This window comes from Corvus moneduloides, chromosome 10 (assembly GCF_009650955.1).
Source record: "Corvus moneduloides isolate bCorMon1 chromosome 10, bCorMon1.pri, whole genome shotgun sequence".
Lineage (NCBI taxonomy): Eukaryota > Metazoa > Chordata > Aves > Passeriformes > Corvidae > Corvus > Corvus moneduloides.
Window position 1 is genome coordinate 22135851 of NC_045485.1, and position 16060 is coordinate 22151910.

General features: G+C 36.1%; 1 protein-coding gene across 9 annotated transcripts in view; it reads right to left on the bottom strand.

Annotated features, from left to right (window-relative positions):
- The window catches only part of NAALADL2 (N-acetylated alpha-linked acidic dipeptidase like 2), a 423086-nt gene that overhangs the window by 101550 nt on the left and 305476 nt on the right, over positions 1–16060 (bottom strand). For all 9 annotated transcript variants that reach the window (XM_032119479.1, XM_032119480.1, XM_032119477.1 and 6 more), the window contains 2 exons: positions 9010–9153; positions 703–795 (listed from right to left, as the gene is read on the bottom strand). In XM_032119479.1, coding sequence (XP_031975370.1) covers positions 703–795; positions 9010–9153 — 237 coding nt within the window. The remainder of the gene's footprint in view (positions 1–702; positions 796–9009; positions 9154–16060) is intronic.

Sequence of the window (16060 nt, forward strand, 5' to 3'; positions counted from 1 at the left end):
CCACCTCCTAAGGGACTGTAAATAAATTACCATTCTTTCTTCATAACCTAATAAAATAGTATTAAGGCAAGCATGATGATGTTTTGATGAACATCGGCACACCAGGAACTGTTTGCACTATGTAAGTAACCAGCATTCATTCATGTTGCAGAAACCCTTCACCTTTTAGGTAAATTCACTTACTAACAAAATAATCTCAAAATGATCATATGATATCCTGATTACAACATTATCTATGTACAGCATCAAAGGACAGAGGGGGGTTGTGCTTTATGTCCCAGTTGCACTTAGAGTCTTATTGTTCAATTATCAGACATGGAGAACAGTAATTATTATTCATAGAACTGTATAAAACTAGCTTAAGGCATGACTGAAACACAAAATAAGGCAGCAGCAAGTGTTAAAACCATATTAAAATGAAATACCACAGTTACTTGGTACAAACTACTGATACTCTCTGTGCTCCATGTGCAACACCTGCTGCTTGTGTAAAAATATGCTTTTTGTAACTACAATATCCCCTTCAGCTCATGCTTTAACCCTCACGTTCTTTCCTGTCATAAGTTACAAAATGGCTACAAAAAAGTCTTTTTCCTTCCTCTGTATTAATGAATTATCTGGCAAAATAGGATCCTGATCCCAGCTATGACTCCCAGCCATCATGAAACAAATAATCAATACAAATGACAAAGGGATACTTACCTGGAAATACAGCTCCTTTTAAATATCCAATGACATTAGAAATGGTCTTGTAAGTTGTGACTGACTGAATGTTCAGACTGATTGTTTTTTTGCCTGTTAAAAGATTAAAAAAAAAAAAGAAAATGTTAAACTTATTTATTTAGCCAAGAAATGTACAGGCCACATATATAAATTCCACACACATTAAAAAAAAAAAAAAAAAGGTTAAAAAAGCAAAAAATTAAGAGGAACCACAGATCAGAACATGAAATATGACATTATTTTCTTAGTCCCCTTTTAGCAGCATGATTCAAAGCCAGAATCTCAAAAGAGATCTCTACTCCTTGAGTTAAAAGATCATTGAATTCACTCAATAAATGCTGCCAGAATACAACAGAAGGAAAAATTTAAAAGAGTAGGATTTACATAACTCTGTGATAACGAAATTGGCCTTAATCTTCATAGGTTTTTCTCACCTAATCCTTCACCCAGGTCAATCTATCAGTAATGTTCACCAAATTATAGCTGGTTTGTATTACATTTCCTTCTGGAGAAAAACCCCTAGGTTAAATCAGATGGGAACAGTCAGAGCTCCCCACAGCTTTGCCAACACAGCCTTTGGTGGTACCCTTGTGAACATATGCCCACAGCAGCCCAGGTTTTTGGCTTAGCTGGTATCAGATGAGAAAATGGTGCAAATACAAACGCAGAACAACTTCAAAAGCTGCTAAAATGTAAGTTGAGACTTTAGCAGTTGAGACTGCAGCACAGAATAAAGCCAGAGTAGAGTAAATGTCTGAGTTTAAATAGATGAAAAGAAGGTGGGACACAGTAACCACATGAGTTCCGGCAGTTTGTGACAGTGGAAACCAACCAACCAACCATGGGGAGCTGCTGACACCTTCCAAACGTTTAATTTGCATGGTAACAGATTGTGTTAACATCCAGCTCACTTAAAATGTCATAACTTCTATCACAGAGAAATGAAAATGTCCTAAACTGCTTGGAAGTTAACAAGTAGCAGTTGTGTGACAAGAACCAGTGCCTGACCCCAGACCTGCAGGGAGATCCTCCTCCATCCACAAATGCTCCAGCCCTGTGGCAGAACTGTGCTCGAAGGCATCTCTGTGACAGAATTCCTTCCATGTCCATACCCCAGCTGCCACAGACCGAAATTAAAATATTCCACAGAGCATTCTGCTCTCTATGTCCCAGGCTATTATCCTCCCACAGATCTGTTAACTGTTTCTTCCCAGGCTTTCTTTCCCCAAGATGCACAGAATATGCAAGTGGGGAGTTTACTGCAACGTGTGAAATAAAACCAACACATCGTTACTGTTCTTCAGGGTTCATTTGCTGGTTCATATGGTAAATTTACTTTAAAAACCTATTAAAAATAAAATAAAATATATTTGAATTCACTAGTCTTCATTGGTTTTTGAAAAAAGCAAGCCAACTGCTAGGATCTTTGTTTAAAAAAAAATATACTAGCAATATTTATTCTATTTTTATTCAGACAAAACCTTTTCTGTTATCAACAGATGTGTCTGCTCTACGACAATTCTGATTTTGCTTGAACAAACCAATAAGGAAAATGCAAGACAAGCAGTTAATTAAAAATAAACCCCAGCACATGACTTTGCAACAATCACAGCAAGTTAATATTTTATTTGACATATAATTAACTTTGCTCTTCTGATGTAAGTTACTGTAAGATTTATTAATGCCATGTAAATGAATCGTGTTTGTTCAATAAATGCACAGATATTATTTTAGAATTTAAAAAAAAAAAAAAAAATCATTAAAAAAAATACCCCAAAGGATTCCCAAAGGGTCTTTTAAAACAAGTGGAAACAGCTCAAGCCATCTATGTTGATTAAGCATCTTAAATTTAATCTAAACTATGCAAGTTACTTCTTGCTGTTGTTTCTCACCTACAACCATTCTAGAGCCAATTCACTCTTCTTAAAAAAAGATATTTTAAAGTCAAAAGTGATCTCCTTTCCTTTTCCTACAACACTTTAGATGTTTGTTCCTTCAGGCCCCTTCTCAGACAAAAAGAAGATAAATCCTTTTGAAGACAACTGACTTCACTGTTTTTCCTTAATCGACATCAGCTATCCAGTCTCCAGCTGACAATAAAGACACAGAAAATTAACTTCTGGCAATACACATATTCTAAAATCAGATACTTGAGTTAATAGTCATGTAACACAGTAGTCAGCTTAAAGTGACTTGGGCTTAAAGGCTTAGAACACCAGATGAAAAGGCTGAAACTACTCTTTGGAGTATACAGCAGAAGCGAAATTTAATCCCCTCTCTAAACAGTTCTGACAACAAACCTCTCATCCTAACACTGTATTTTAAGGATCTTGACAACTTACACCCTTTTTTTTTTTTCCTTCTGTATTCTCTGGAAAACTATGAGGAGACTCTACCTTAACATTATTCAGGATACACTGTCTTTATGTAAGCTCTGGAATAGAAGAACACAAACATATTTACTGCTACTTTTTTTATTTCTTCCCTGACTTGGAATCTGTAAATTGTCTAATACCAAATGACTACATTCTCCCCTCACATTTATGTCGTTATTTTTAGAAATCCATGGCTACTTTTCCTCTCATTTGACTGACAATTTTAGTACTTCAGATGAGAAAAACCTTCTATTTGCAGTAGTTATGTTAAAAGAACATGTGTTATGCTTGCTTCTTTTTTTTGCTTGTAATCCCAGGCTCATACATACAGGAGTATAAGCTTTAACCTCATTTTCAAACATGTTGGTTAATTCTTGCCTGATCATGCTAAATACCAATAAGCAGACAATTTTCTGAGCATTTGAGTACTGGATTTTAAAAAGCATCTTTGGGGACTCAGGTTTGAAAACTGAATTCATTTGACAAGATTTTTTGCTACTCATTGACCAAGATTTCCCTACATGCACATTTAACTCCAGTATAGAAAAAATCAAGTATAACTGATTTCAATGGAATAGCTCCTGGATCACAAAACCAGAAGTTATTTCAGTAGACTGCAGAAATAAGGTACATTGAATAACTTCAAGTAATACAGTTTTTCAGATGACTCCTGTTGAAATCAACACCTGAATAAACATATATCAGTCTGAAATCACAACTGAACTAGAGATTTCAAACATTGTCAAACATCCATGGTCATGTGACTTAGGGGACACTAATTGAGCTGAACTGCACTTGACAGATCATCATATCAATTTGAGTGCAAAACCTTATCTACTACGTATTTTATGTCAGTTTTTAATTAAGTTCAAACACAGAACTTTAAGTGAAGAAATATAATCATCACACGCATTTATATAACAGCAGGACTTACATACAAAAAACACTGCATGCAACATGATACACTTAAAAAAGTGAATAAATAGAAAATGCATATACTTAATAATGCATATAATCTCAGAAAAATATTTTGTGATACTATCAAATTGCATATGCAAAAATCAATACTGAACCTATGCAATGTACAGTGTGTATAAAACTATTTGTACAGGAATATGTCAGAACACCTAGACAGATGTCCCTGTAATGAAAAACCTTCACTTTTTTTTGTGTATAAACAATTCCCCATCTAAATCTGGTATCCCTAATATTTTTCGCCTAATAGATTTCTATCTGATGAATCAAGTATGCTGCCTACTGACAACATATTCTCCTTTTCTAACAAATATTCACAGATCTTGAGACTCCAAGCCTAATCCTACTATCAAGAGCTTAATGAATAACCTCTGTGGTATTTGATCATCTTTTCTGACCTACAATGAAGAATCCAGAAATAAAACTCTTCAGATGAAGAGCGTTTGCAAATAAGCAATGCCTAAAATAAAGTCCTTTAAGGAGGCTCTAAACTAGGATGGCCTAATGTGATACAGAATAAATGTGTCACAGTCAACATCAAAGAGAATTGAAAATGCTTCAGATGGTGTAGTTGAATTTGATAACCTCACACTACTTTCATTCTTTACCTGCTTTATAGCAATCAAAAGCAAAGCATCACACAGGAAAATATTGGCGCAGAACACAATTCTGAAAATGTATCTTAATCATTTACAATTCTGCTAGAAAAGCTCTTGAGGCTTCAGGTGGGAGTAGAGAGAAGATACATAAAAAATGCTTCACACTGTTCATGCTTAATTCTTCTCATGAACTTCTGTTTAAAAAACGAACAGAATTTAAAGTGATCGTGAAAATAAAATCCAAGAGTACTGGTATAAATGTCTGTAAGTTTTCTTATACAGGATGTCTGAATTAGATCAGTTCCCTATTTAACTTGTTCTTCTTTGAAATGCCAGTAAGAGACATCTGCAGAACCTTGTTATCTTCCTACTGTTATGACTCTAGATTTGGTAGGTACAGTAACGTGCACTGCCACACAGTATGCTGGCATCTTTCTCTATTTGTTTCCTTGGATTCATGTTTAGCAGAGTCCAAATAGCCAGAAATTATTGTACTGTTTTGCATATTGATATCATAGTGTGAGATGGCACAGCCAGAGTTTATTAAATATGGTAGTCTTTTATTTTCTCTGACAGGTAGCAAACTACGAAGGAGAAACACATATAATATTATCACAAGGCTGTAGTTTAACAGGAGGAGATATATATTCTTTATCACTCCATGCCCTTCCTCTGACTGAAAAGAAGACAGGCTTGATTTGCACTAGTGCAGAACTTGGCAGAGAACTTTATTTATCTTGGATGAGGATCGTATAATACGGAAAGTAACGGACTCTTCCAATTATTCCCCTTGTATAATTAATGATTCGAATTTCACATGATCAGAGTTGACTATAAACTCGGTATAATGAACATCTGACATGTGGAACTACATAAAATAGATGTTCAAAGTCTCATAAAAATTCATTATGTTGTGCTACAAACCTTTCCAGTAACAGTCAGTTCTGGTTATCTGTTCCACTCACCCGTTTTGTTACAGGAGGTAGATTTGTTTGCAGCCTACAATGCAGCTCTGCACTGCAGTCACTGTGATGATTCAGTATTGATCAGTGACTGTATTTTGTAGACCAAAAAAAGATCAAAAGATTCTACCTAGAAAAGCATTTTGATCTGAGTAATTTTACTGTCTGCAGCAGAATGCTGGGAGTCTTTGTATACCTGGCTCTATTATTCACACAGTGTTTGATATCATTCAAGTTACTCAAACCATTCATGCTTCGGTTTTATAATTTTAGAAGTTAAAGCATTAAAAAAAATTTACCCCTATTGCACAGGAAAAGGCATTAGGAAGTGGTAAGAAATGGGATTTTTAAGTGAGATCACTGCATGAATGCTTGCATTACACTTCCTACCAATTGAGCTGTATTGCTCAGGCATACTGGGTCACACCAACCTGTCATCTAGTCCTTATCTCCAAGAGTGACCAGCAGCATAAATGAGGGGAAGAATGGAAGAGTAGGATGAGCCACAGACACCTGGAGACTGATCACTACTGAAATCCTAGATCTTTCTCATCTGCTCTCTTCTTAGACATGAAACAGGTGAGTAGGAAAACTGACACTTAAAGCCAAAGGGAAAAATTAAACACATACTGATCTGTTTCAACACCAAGCTTCCAGGATTTCCATTCAAACCAAAGTATATGGTCATTAGTGGCAATAAACACTTTTTAAATTAATTCCCATTAAATAGATTTACATTAAAAACCCAAGAGCTTAACTGAAAAGGATAATTTGTATATGACTGCAATCTCCCAAATAGTGGTAAACTTAACAACAACAAAGACAGTTCACTGTACACAGCAGGTCTTTCTTCATTTATGTTTATAGGAGTGCTTTAGTTTTACAACAACCTTCACCACGTTCTAGCAAATACCCTGGTAAGATTTTATAACAAAAAAGGAAGCTTCAAAAGTTTACAGTTTCTCTATAGAACTTCACTCTGAAATTCTAATTGCCTATCTTTGGGAGAAAGTTCATGGGAGCAGAGAATTTCAGATTAATGAGGTTTAACGATAATGTACCATACCAAACAAAAAGCAAATTTAATTACTGACTTCACCTAACACAAAACTAACAGGTAACTTCAATTCCCACTATTTGCTATGTAGGTCCTGAGCACTCGATCTGTCTGGGATGTTTGCCTCCATCCCCCCATTCCCTGTGTCACATTTTGTCTCTTGAAAACTGCAAGGCTAAGGGAAAAAAGCAGCAATGTGAGAAAACTATATATAAATGTTTAATCATTACTGATGAATCTGCTGTTCAGCTTTTTGAAACATACTGATGAGAGAATGATGATCATTTTATCCTAACAAATTTTAAGCCAACCAATCATCTGAATTGCTCATTCACCTCTTTTGACAAATAAATGATGAGTCCTACGTCAGAAGTGAAATCTCTCTCTTAAGCTTCTTCAAATCAACAGGAAGACTGCAAATTCAACCTTCACTCTTCTCAAATGCATTGCTGTCCTCAGCATTATCTCTTTAGCTATTACTATTATTAAATAGTTATACACAATTTCTTATCAAAAGACCAGTTTTTTCTCTCTTCCATTAGGGCTGCTACTGAACAACAGCACACTCTGTGCTCCAGAACATCAACAGCTTCACCATTACTTCAAGGAAAAATGTATCATAGTACATTACAGAATTATACAAGGCTTCTTCTTATAGTCCCTATTTTCTCAATAAATTGAGAGTTTTTTAAAAATCCCACATGGATTACTGTAGTTCAGAACCTTACATGAAATCAGACACAAGCTGTTGTGTTCACCCAGAGTCAACCAGACATGGACTGGCTCTTAATACACTGCTGGCTAGGAATATTCTTTCTTTCCAAAAATTCTGCTCTCACAGAATACCTGTCTTCTCAGGGAAATAAAACAGACATGCTACACCTGTCACAGAAAAAGCAGAATAAGCTGCCCTTTAGATGATTCTGTCCTGCAGCCTCCAGACAAAGCTTTTTGAGAAACAGACACTGTGCAGCCTTTTATCTTTCTAAAATGAGTGTCATTTTCCAGCCCAAATTCATGCTTTGCTCCAGGCACTTCAGCTGTTGAAAATTCCTTCAATACTAACAAGCTTCATGCATCCTACCTGGAATGGTTAAGCACTTGTTCCTTCCAAAATAACCTTTTCTTCTTTTCTACTGGTTGTGGAGACAATCAGTTCATTTTTAACATATCTAGTCAGCCATGCATGGACAACATTAGTCCTGCCTAACCACAACAGCTTAAGCCATGAAACATGAGGTCCTCTGCCTTCCTTTTTAGTATGCTAACACAAGTCATAAAATTAATCAAGCTTTTTCATGACTTGTTGTATTGTACTCCTATTCCACAATAACCTTCCAAAAGCAATAAACAAGGGATACAGCACATGAAAGTACATTGGCTGCCCTCAAAATTTGTTTTTACTGTTATCATCACTGTGTGTAGCACAGGATACAGTGGCAAAATTAATTTGCCTCCTCCCTTCCAAGACCACAGTTTCGAATCAATTCATTTAAACAGGCATTATGATAAAATACACATTTTTTTTCTGGTCAAAGATGGACACGTACAAAACAAAACTGAATTACTGTTTAAACATGCACCTCATCCAGAATGCTCTCTGGAAGATGTTCCTTCAATGAAACACTGTGCAGCAACTTTGCTGGAAGACTGTAGTCTTATTTTCCCCCTCCCCCACATCAGCAATAAGTTTTTTCAAGCAATAATCTGTGTGACTTTGCTAATGGCATTATTTCTAGGGAGATACCATGAATGCATTCATCTGGCTCTATTCAAGGTATTTTGCTCTTATCATGATGTACATTTTCCTGGTGAAACTTAGAGAAAAAGCTGCCTGAAGGTTCAGATAACAATACATTGTTTATTCTACAGAATAAACAAATTAAGGAACATAGAGACATGTTTAGAATTTAAGTGTTGTTATTCCAAAAACAGAAAAAAGAGCCACAGAATTATAGCGTTACTGATGCCTTAATGTTAAAAATCACATTATTAGTAGTCCAACAAGGCCTAACGAACCATACTGCAGCACTAATAAACCCTCCCTAGTGATGGTATCTACACAGAGAAGGTTTCAAGTCAATATTAAGAATTAGTGCTCAATGCCTTATATATATATCTTTTTTTTTTTAAACCACATCTTCCATCTATCAGATTTTAGGAGCATAGTTTTAGACTGTTCACAGGCTCTTCTAAAAAGCATCTAAGCAAAACATACCTCAAATCAGCTAAACCTCCTAGTTGTATAGTTACAGAAAGTGGATTTGGAGTCCTTGAGGAACATTCCACAGGTGTTAAGTGTCTTTGAAAAGCATTACCTGTAGCTGGCAGCTGGAGGGGAGTACACCTGTCTTTCTGGGCAGTGTCCTCAGGTGGGGAAACAAGTTTTCTGGCAAGCACTGCAGAAATTGGTTGTACCAAAAGTGTTGTGAGGTTCAGTCGATTTTGCCTGTAGCTTCCATCTTAAATAACAGAAAGAGAAAAGCAATTTAGTAAATGAAAATTAGATTTCTCTCCTACATAAACCAAATACAAAAATGCAAACATTTACCATATAGCTTCAAATAAGTGATTTAGATAAGCAGCTGTTGTTTTGTGCTTACCATACTGAAAAAAAAAAGCTTCTTCAAGAACATGTACTACAAAATTACATGAACATATTACAGTATTTGGGCAATAGTTCCACAAGGAAGAAACTGTTAAAGAGTCCAAGCAGATATTTGATTGTGAATTAAACACAACAAATTAAATTGGTGTGTAGTTAAAGGAATCACTGAAAAACAGAATTACTGATCAGCAGTAACTTTCAAATTCAAGTAAAAACTGAACAGCTGGAGGAGGTCTGGAATAGGAGGGTACTAAATACACACATCAAGTGGAGAAAGATATGGATCAGAAAGCATCAGAATACCTAATTCACAGCTTAAAGATGTTAAGAAGACATTACTCAAACCTCTCAATATTAGCAGTTTCATGCAAATATTAAAATCTCCCTCTAACTGAAAAAATGTGAGTTTCCATACACATGCCTAACATTTGACCATGGAAAGGTTTCTGATGAGATAATGAGGTATTTTGGGAGACCAACTGACAGAACCGGGCAAAAAAAAGCACCTAATTTTGCACATGGAAATGCTCTGAAGCACTTCAGCACAAAACATCTCTTTTTCTCAGCTATTTCAGCTGCCCTAATATGGGGACCGTCTCTTCCTATGGAAAGCAAGAACACTTCTGGCAGAAGAAAAGCACACCATGGAAAAGGAGCAGAGGTTGATAGCCTGGGGCAGGACACAGCTCTAACACAACCTGCAACACCCTCAAAGCCTTCCAATGTATCTGCCCCTGCTGAATCATGTCCAAACTTTCAACTAAAGATTCAGAATACAAGGCCTCTCCCTGAGACCTCTGTGAAACAAACACTGTACTTCCTGTCGACATCGAGTTCTTTACTACCCAACATCATCCTTTAAATTCTGCGCAGGCACAAAGGGAGAAAGCTATCAGCAACCAGCAGCATGTTTCAAATAAACTTCTATAAAACTACTATCAGGACTGTTGCTACTGAATCACATTAAAAAAAAAAATCTAGACACATCCTCTTTTTTTCTTTTTCTTTTTGTTCTAGGAACTTCTGAAACTTTTTACAGTATACCCTTAATCATAATGCAAAAATCGACCAAAGCTATACCATTTAATTATGGAAAGACAAAAGGTGTTGTTCCACTGTAACACACAGTGGCAAGATTATCAGTGCTCAGTTTGAAGAGAATCAGACAAATATTTAAGTAGAAAGGTAAAGCTCATTCAAAATATAATTTTTAAAAAGCTTTGTTTCATCAAATTTTGTCTGGGTTCAAAATCTCTTAAAGTTGCCACTTCAGTAAACTGATGGCAAAATCGCTTTGGTCAAGCTTTGGAAGTCTGTTTCTGCAATCAAAAAGAATCCTAAAAAGTCCATCAGAGATGTGAAATTGAGACATTATTTTCTGTCCAGTGTTTGTCAATCTGCAGACTGTACTACAGGAGCAATGAAGCTCAAAAAGTTTCAGATGAGGAAAATCTCTCCTTTCTCCAGTTACTTGAGATCCATACCTGAATAACCTGTGAAAGATACACTTTCAAGAACAGCTTACAGGAGAAACCCCTCCTTTATATACCCTTAGTATTTAAAAATTAATCATTTCACAATAAAGATGGAGTTTGACGTACGGGAGAAAAAGAAAAAAAAAATCTATAGAAAGGCAGATTTAAGTTATCTGGGCAGATTTATCTGAGAAAAAAACTTTCTAATAGAGGAACTCATGAAGACTTGACTAGGCAGGTGATAAGATCTCTTCAACTGAAATCTTTTTAGAGAAAAATGAAAGCAAACATCTGTCAGGAATGATGCAGATACGGCTGATTCCCTCCCTGAGGGAAGGTGCTACATTAGATGACCTCTTGACATCTTTTCCAGGCCTGATTTCTATAAAATTCTGTAGTAACTGAACTTGACAAACTATTAACAAAGAAAAAAAGCACTATTGGAATTAATATTAAAAAACGCTTAAAAAAAGAAATGAAAAGAAAAAGTTAGAGTTCCTTTCCCTCTGCCAGGCATTTATTAGTTGCCACTTGTTAAGGAGGCTGAGGAAGGCAATATGCATCATGATCAGATTTCGAAAGTGAACCACTCAAGACCAATCTCTGCAGTGCACATTTAAAAACCTGGAGATTTCTAGGGCTCTAGTTAAAGCCTAATCATTCAGTTTTTAAATACTCATGGGCTTGGTGCTGTAGTGAGAGTGAAACAGTGCAGTGCAGCTTCATAAAGAAGCCAGCGTATCGAAAGAACTTGGCAATTCTTGCTGGCACTTTCTCTGCTGGGTGCCAAACCCTTGGGAGCACAGAGCTCTTTCAGGATCTGTGGGAACAACAAATGCTTCGAGGATAATTTAAATTTGACATTTTGCTTGTAATGAAATTTAGTTTTATAGCATGAGAGTCTTCCAAGAAGCAGAATTCCTTTTTCTCTGCAAGTCTAACAGCGTAACCCTGCCAGGCCTAGAACCACTATTAATTCAGAAAGTCTCTGGAGAACTTACTGTAAAGCGAGCAGGAAAATACAGTAATCAATTATTAAGTTAATTTTAGGAGCACAAAAAGATGCAATCTTTAGAAAGTTTCTGCATGGAAAGCAAGGCCTGCATTTCTACTTCTGCAGTGACTTTTGATGTTTGATGTTTTCTTTTTCAATCCAAGCTCAAACCTTGAGCACTAGTTTCCACACTGCTCAGTCTAACCCAGCACTTCACAGTGATCCTTCACTTAACTTACTACGTTACTTACTTACTTACTTACATACTGGAAACACGTTCTGAGATTTCTGAACTTAATAGTAACACTTGTGCACCATACCCCACTCGATTCTAGGTTGAAGTACAAGTTTATTATCATTTCAGTGATTTTTCTGAAGACTGAAAAATCAGAGTTAGTCACAAGGTCATACTTCTCTAGCCCCAAAATATTGCTTCACCCACAGCTTCCTCGGTATTATGCAAATAGTATTTTATATTTCTCTTAGAAGTTTTGTGCTATATAAATCAACTTCCTCTTCATTTTTGTTTAAATTCCAAATTCAAAGTGAGACTGGACAGAGCACTGTATGTCATCATTATCTGTTTACTCAAGGCACCTTCTGCCAGGATCAGATAAACCAAAAAGTTAACAACTAAAACTGTCTAAAAAGTTTACTGACAGAATTCATCAAAATAATTTCTTCTACGACCTGAAACACTGTTTTAATGATGTTCCCCCAAAAATAAAGACAAAAAAAGTAGTCTGACTGAACAACGGGGCGTAATTGTACGTACCCACATCTTTGACCTTCTGCTGCATTAATAATACAGCAGTATTAGTTTTGAAATATCTGAAGTGAATGGCTCATTAATTTTTCACCTTAAGCTTAATAGAAATTTGACAAACAGTTTTATGCTGAGAATAGACACTCCAAGCAGGACTTCACAGCACGTGACAGGAATAAATTAGAGCATAAAAGACAGAATAACATGGGTTTGGTCAAGTAAGACAGTTCTGTCACTCAGTTGCCTGAAGTGAACAGTTAGTGCAGTGCATTCCATTTATCCATTCCCAGTGCATACTCTGCACTGTCCTTTGTCAGCACTTGATCTTGTATTAAGCATGACAAACTCAAAGATGTACAAACTGACATGTCGTAGACATTTATGTTTTTTGTGCTTTGAACTCGTACACAGCTTCCCCCCACCTTTGCTGGTAATATTCAACAGCTGTTAGCTCCCACTGGTTCTCCTGCAGCCAGCCACAATGATTTGTTTATATTTCTCTGAAAAAATCATTTTATCTGTGGTTCTTCTGGCTTTATCTAACCAAACTGAAATGAGCTGTGCAGCACCTATGACAGGGAGGCTTCATGAGCTGGTTGGTGGCTCTGGGTACTAAACTCACACCATGACTGGTAATCATTGTAATTTTGCTATGCAGCAGCTACTTGATTAAATCTTCAGCTACAGCTGCTTACAATACGGTCCCCATGTCCATTTTAAAGGCAAACTATTCTAACCCAAAAAAATCAGCCTTCAATTAAACCTTCACATCCCACTTAGCCTCTGTTATAAAATGCACCCGCCTGCTACACCTCACAAAGTCACTGACATATTTTTTGCCTTCCTAAATTTTCTCTTTGAACAAAGAAACTCATTCTAGCTGTTATTTCTTGCTGAAAGTGTATACAGTCAGAATACTGACCCAGAAAAACTGATGCTGTTCTGCAAATAGTTATGAACAGGAAATTCTGGGAAAGAACTCCACATCTGCTCAGTTTGGACTTCCAAAGTCAAATAACGTTTTTCTGCATATTAAGTTAAAGAGAGACCTCTTCCTCTAACAAAAATGGTGCTGAACACTCCATGGTGTTTAAAATGGAAGTAAGAATTGATTTTATTAATGGGAAGGAGAAGACCAAACTTCAGACTGTCAAATATCAGCTAGGATAAGCAAAAAAATAACTGGCACAGAAAAAAGTTACCCAAGAGGAGCAGAACCTGGAGCAGGTGCCTACAGAGTAGAACTGGTAACAAGAAGTTTCCTGCTATGTCTTTATTCAGTTCTCTATGAATTACCCACTGGAACTACAATGTGGAACATATGTCAGCTTTGAAGTGCTTTGCTTCACTAGCCACTGGTAGAAATATGGAGGAAGAGAAAAACATTTGCTTCTCTTCCATTAAAAAAAAAAAAAAAAAGAAGTTTAAAATTCTGCAACCAGGGATTTTAACAACAGCCACAAGAAAGGCCTTTCAAAGCAGCTTTACAGGCAATGGAGCATGAGATGATGAATCACAACAGCATCGTGGCAGCTTGCATTTCAGGATGCATGGCCACAAATGGGCAGGGGATGCTTAGAACTATGTAGTGATTGGAGATATGGGTGAGGAAGATGTCTGTGCCTGTGAAAGGTTTATGCACATTTACAGGAAATACAGAACTGAAAGGCGGTGAGGATCCCCCAGAAGAGAAACAAGCTACTGAGAATTCTCAGAAAGGATCTAAAAAACATTTTTCAATTTTGTCTTAACATTGCTGATAGTTAAAAAAAATTCTTCAAAAACAGCTTTTTAAAAAATTCACATTCCTATGATGTTAGGAGTTAACAAAAAGTTTAAAAGAAAACTGAAGATACCATACCACCTGTGATAAACTCCCCAAATAATAATAATACATCCACTGATACACAGAGAAAACCAGAATCCTATAGAAATACTGATTTGCTTTTTAAAGTATATTCACTGTATTCTGTTTGCATAACATTTTGTCAAGGGAGTGGATGCAAATCTGTGTATTACTCAAGACTGTCTCTTTAAACTGATTTCTGCCATCCTTAAAAATAAACCTAAATATTCCATAGTTAATACGAAAAAAACCCCAAACCCTCCAGAACTTGCTGTCATCTTTTTCCCTCCCTCACAAGGAAATGTGTTTAACCACCATGAAAGAGAAAAAAAACATCACTCCCCTCTCTCTCAGTGCAAATCACTCTTGTCTTAATGCCTACTTAATGTACTTTAAAAATACTGTCAGTCTTGATTCTTTTTATGATACATAGAATAAAAAGCAACACATTTATTGTGTAAAAGCGCAACTGCTTTGACACACTGATGCAAAACCATCTCATTAATTTCCCTGCTCCTTTCTGAGAAGATTTAATAAAATGGCAAGAATAAAAAGAAAACCAAACAACTTTGCACAATACCCTCAACATTTTAAATCCCCCTTTCCACTTAGCTCATTGTAGTGACTAATAAATACAATGACATAGAGGTGGCCAAAATAGAGCAGCATTACATAACATTTCCACATCAACTGACACGAAGTAAAATTTTTCCTTTTTAAGTATCCTACAATTATGTAACCAGTAAGTTGTAAAAAGGAAAGAGCAGTTCTTCCACATATTACAAATAGCTAAATCATATTTTTATGTTCTACTAACAATGGAATGTAGCAGGAGAGAACGGGCAAGACAATTCTCAGGTTTTCCTGTGTCAGCAAATGCCTGTCTCACTACGGAACTGAAAGAAACTCTCCACTGATAGACAGCAGGTTTGGCCACATGACAAAGAAACCTCCCAATGTCCAACATTTTAACAGTGGTGGTGGATATTTAAAAGGGTTAATCAAAGTCTTATGGGTTACAAGACGAAAAATAAATCTCTCTTGATGATTTAAAAATAAGCTTATTTTAAAAATTCAATAATCATAAATATAAGGTTCTGCACAATTTATTCTTTGCCATTCATACTGAATTCAAACTAGCATATTCAATACTTTAGTATTTCATTTTGGATTCTATTTGAGGCATTCTTGATAGCAGAAAATCTGCTTAGCACCTTCTACCTTCATTAAATATAAGATCATAGCTACAACCCACTGTAAGGGGGGTGTGTGGAATTAATCAATGCTGAAAAGATTGGAAACACTCAGAAACATCAGCCATGTAAAAAGCTGACCACAAACTGCTGCAACCATATTATCCAAATCTTAATTTGGATTATAATTTGATATCTTCTATTTTCCTAAAATATGCAAAGGTATTAATCCAATAGAGTTCAGCAGAACTACTTGAAGCAATTGCTCTGATGTTCAGAACTACTGCACAATCCAAATTATTAAGTATCAGACACATATTTGGACTTTGCTTTTTAATCCTGCTCTTAGGGAAAACTACTTCAGGAATCCTATACCTGCAAGCCTATGTGTGAAATGTACCTGTTTGTTGCTCCCAGAAAATATATTACCCAGACTATTAGCTATAGGATATTGAACTGGAATCTGGAGGGAAGCTCATGTGTATGT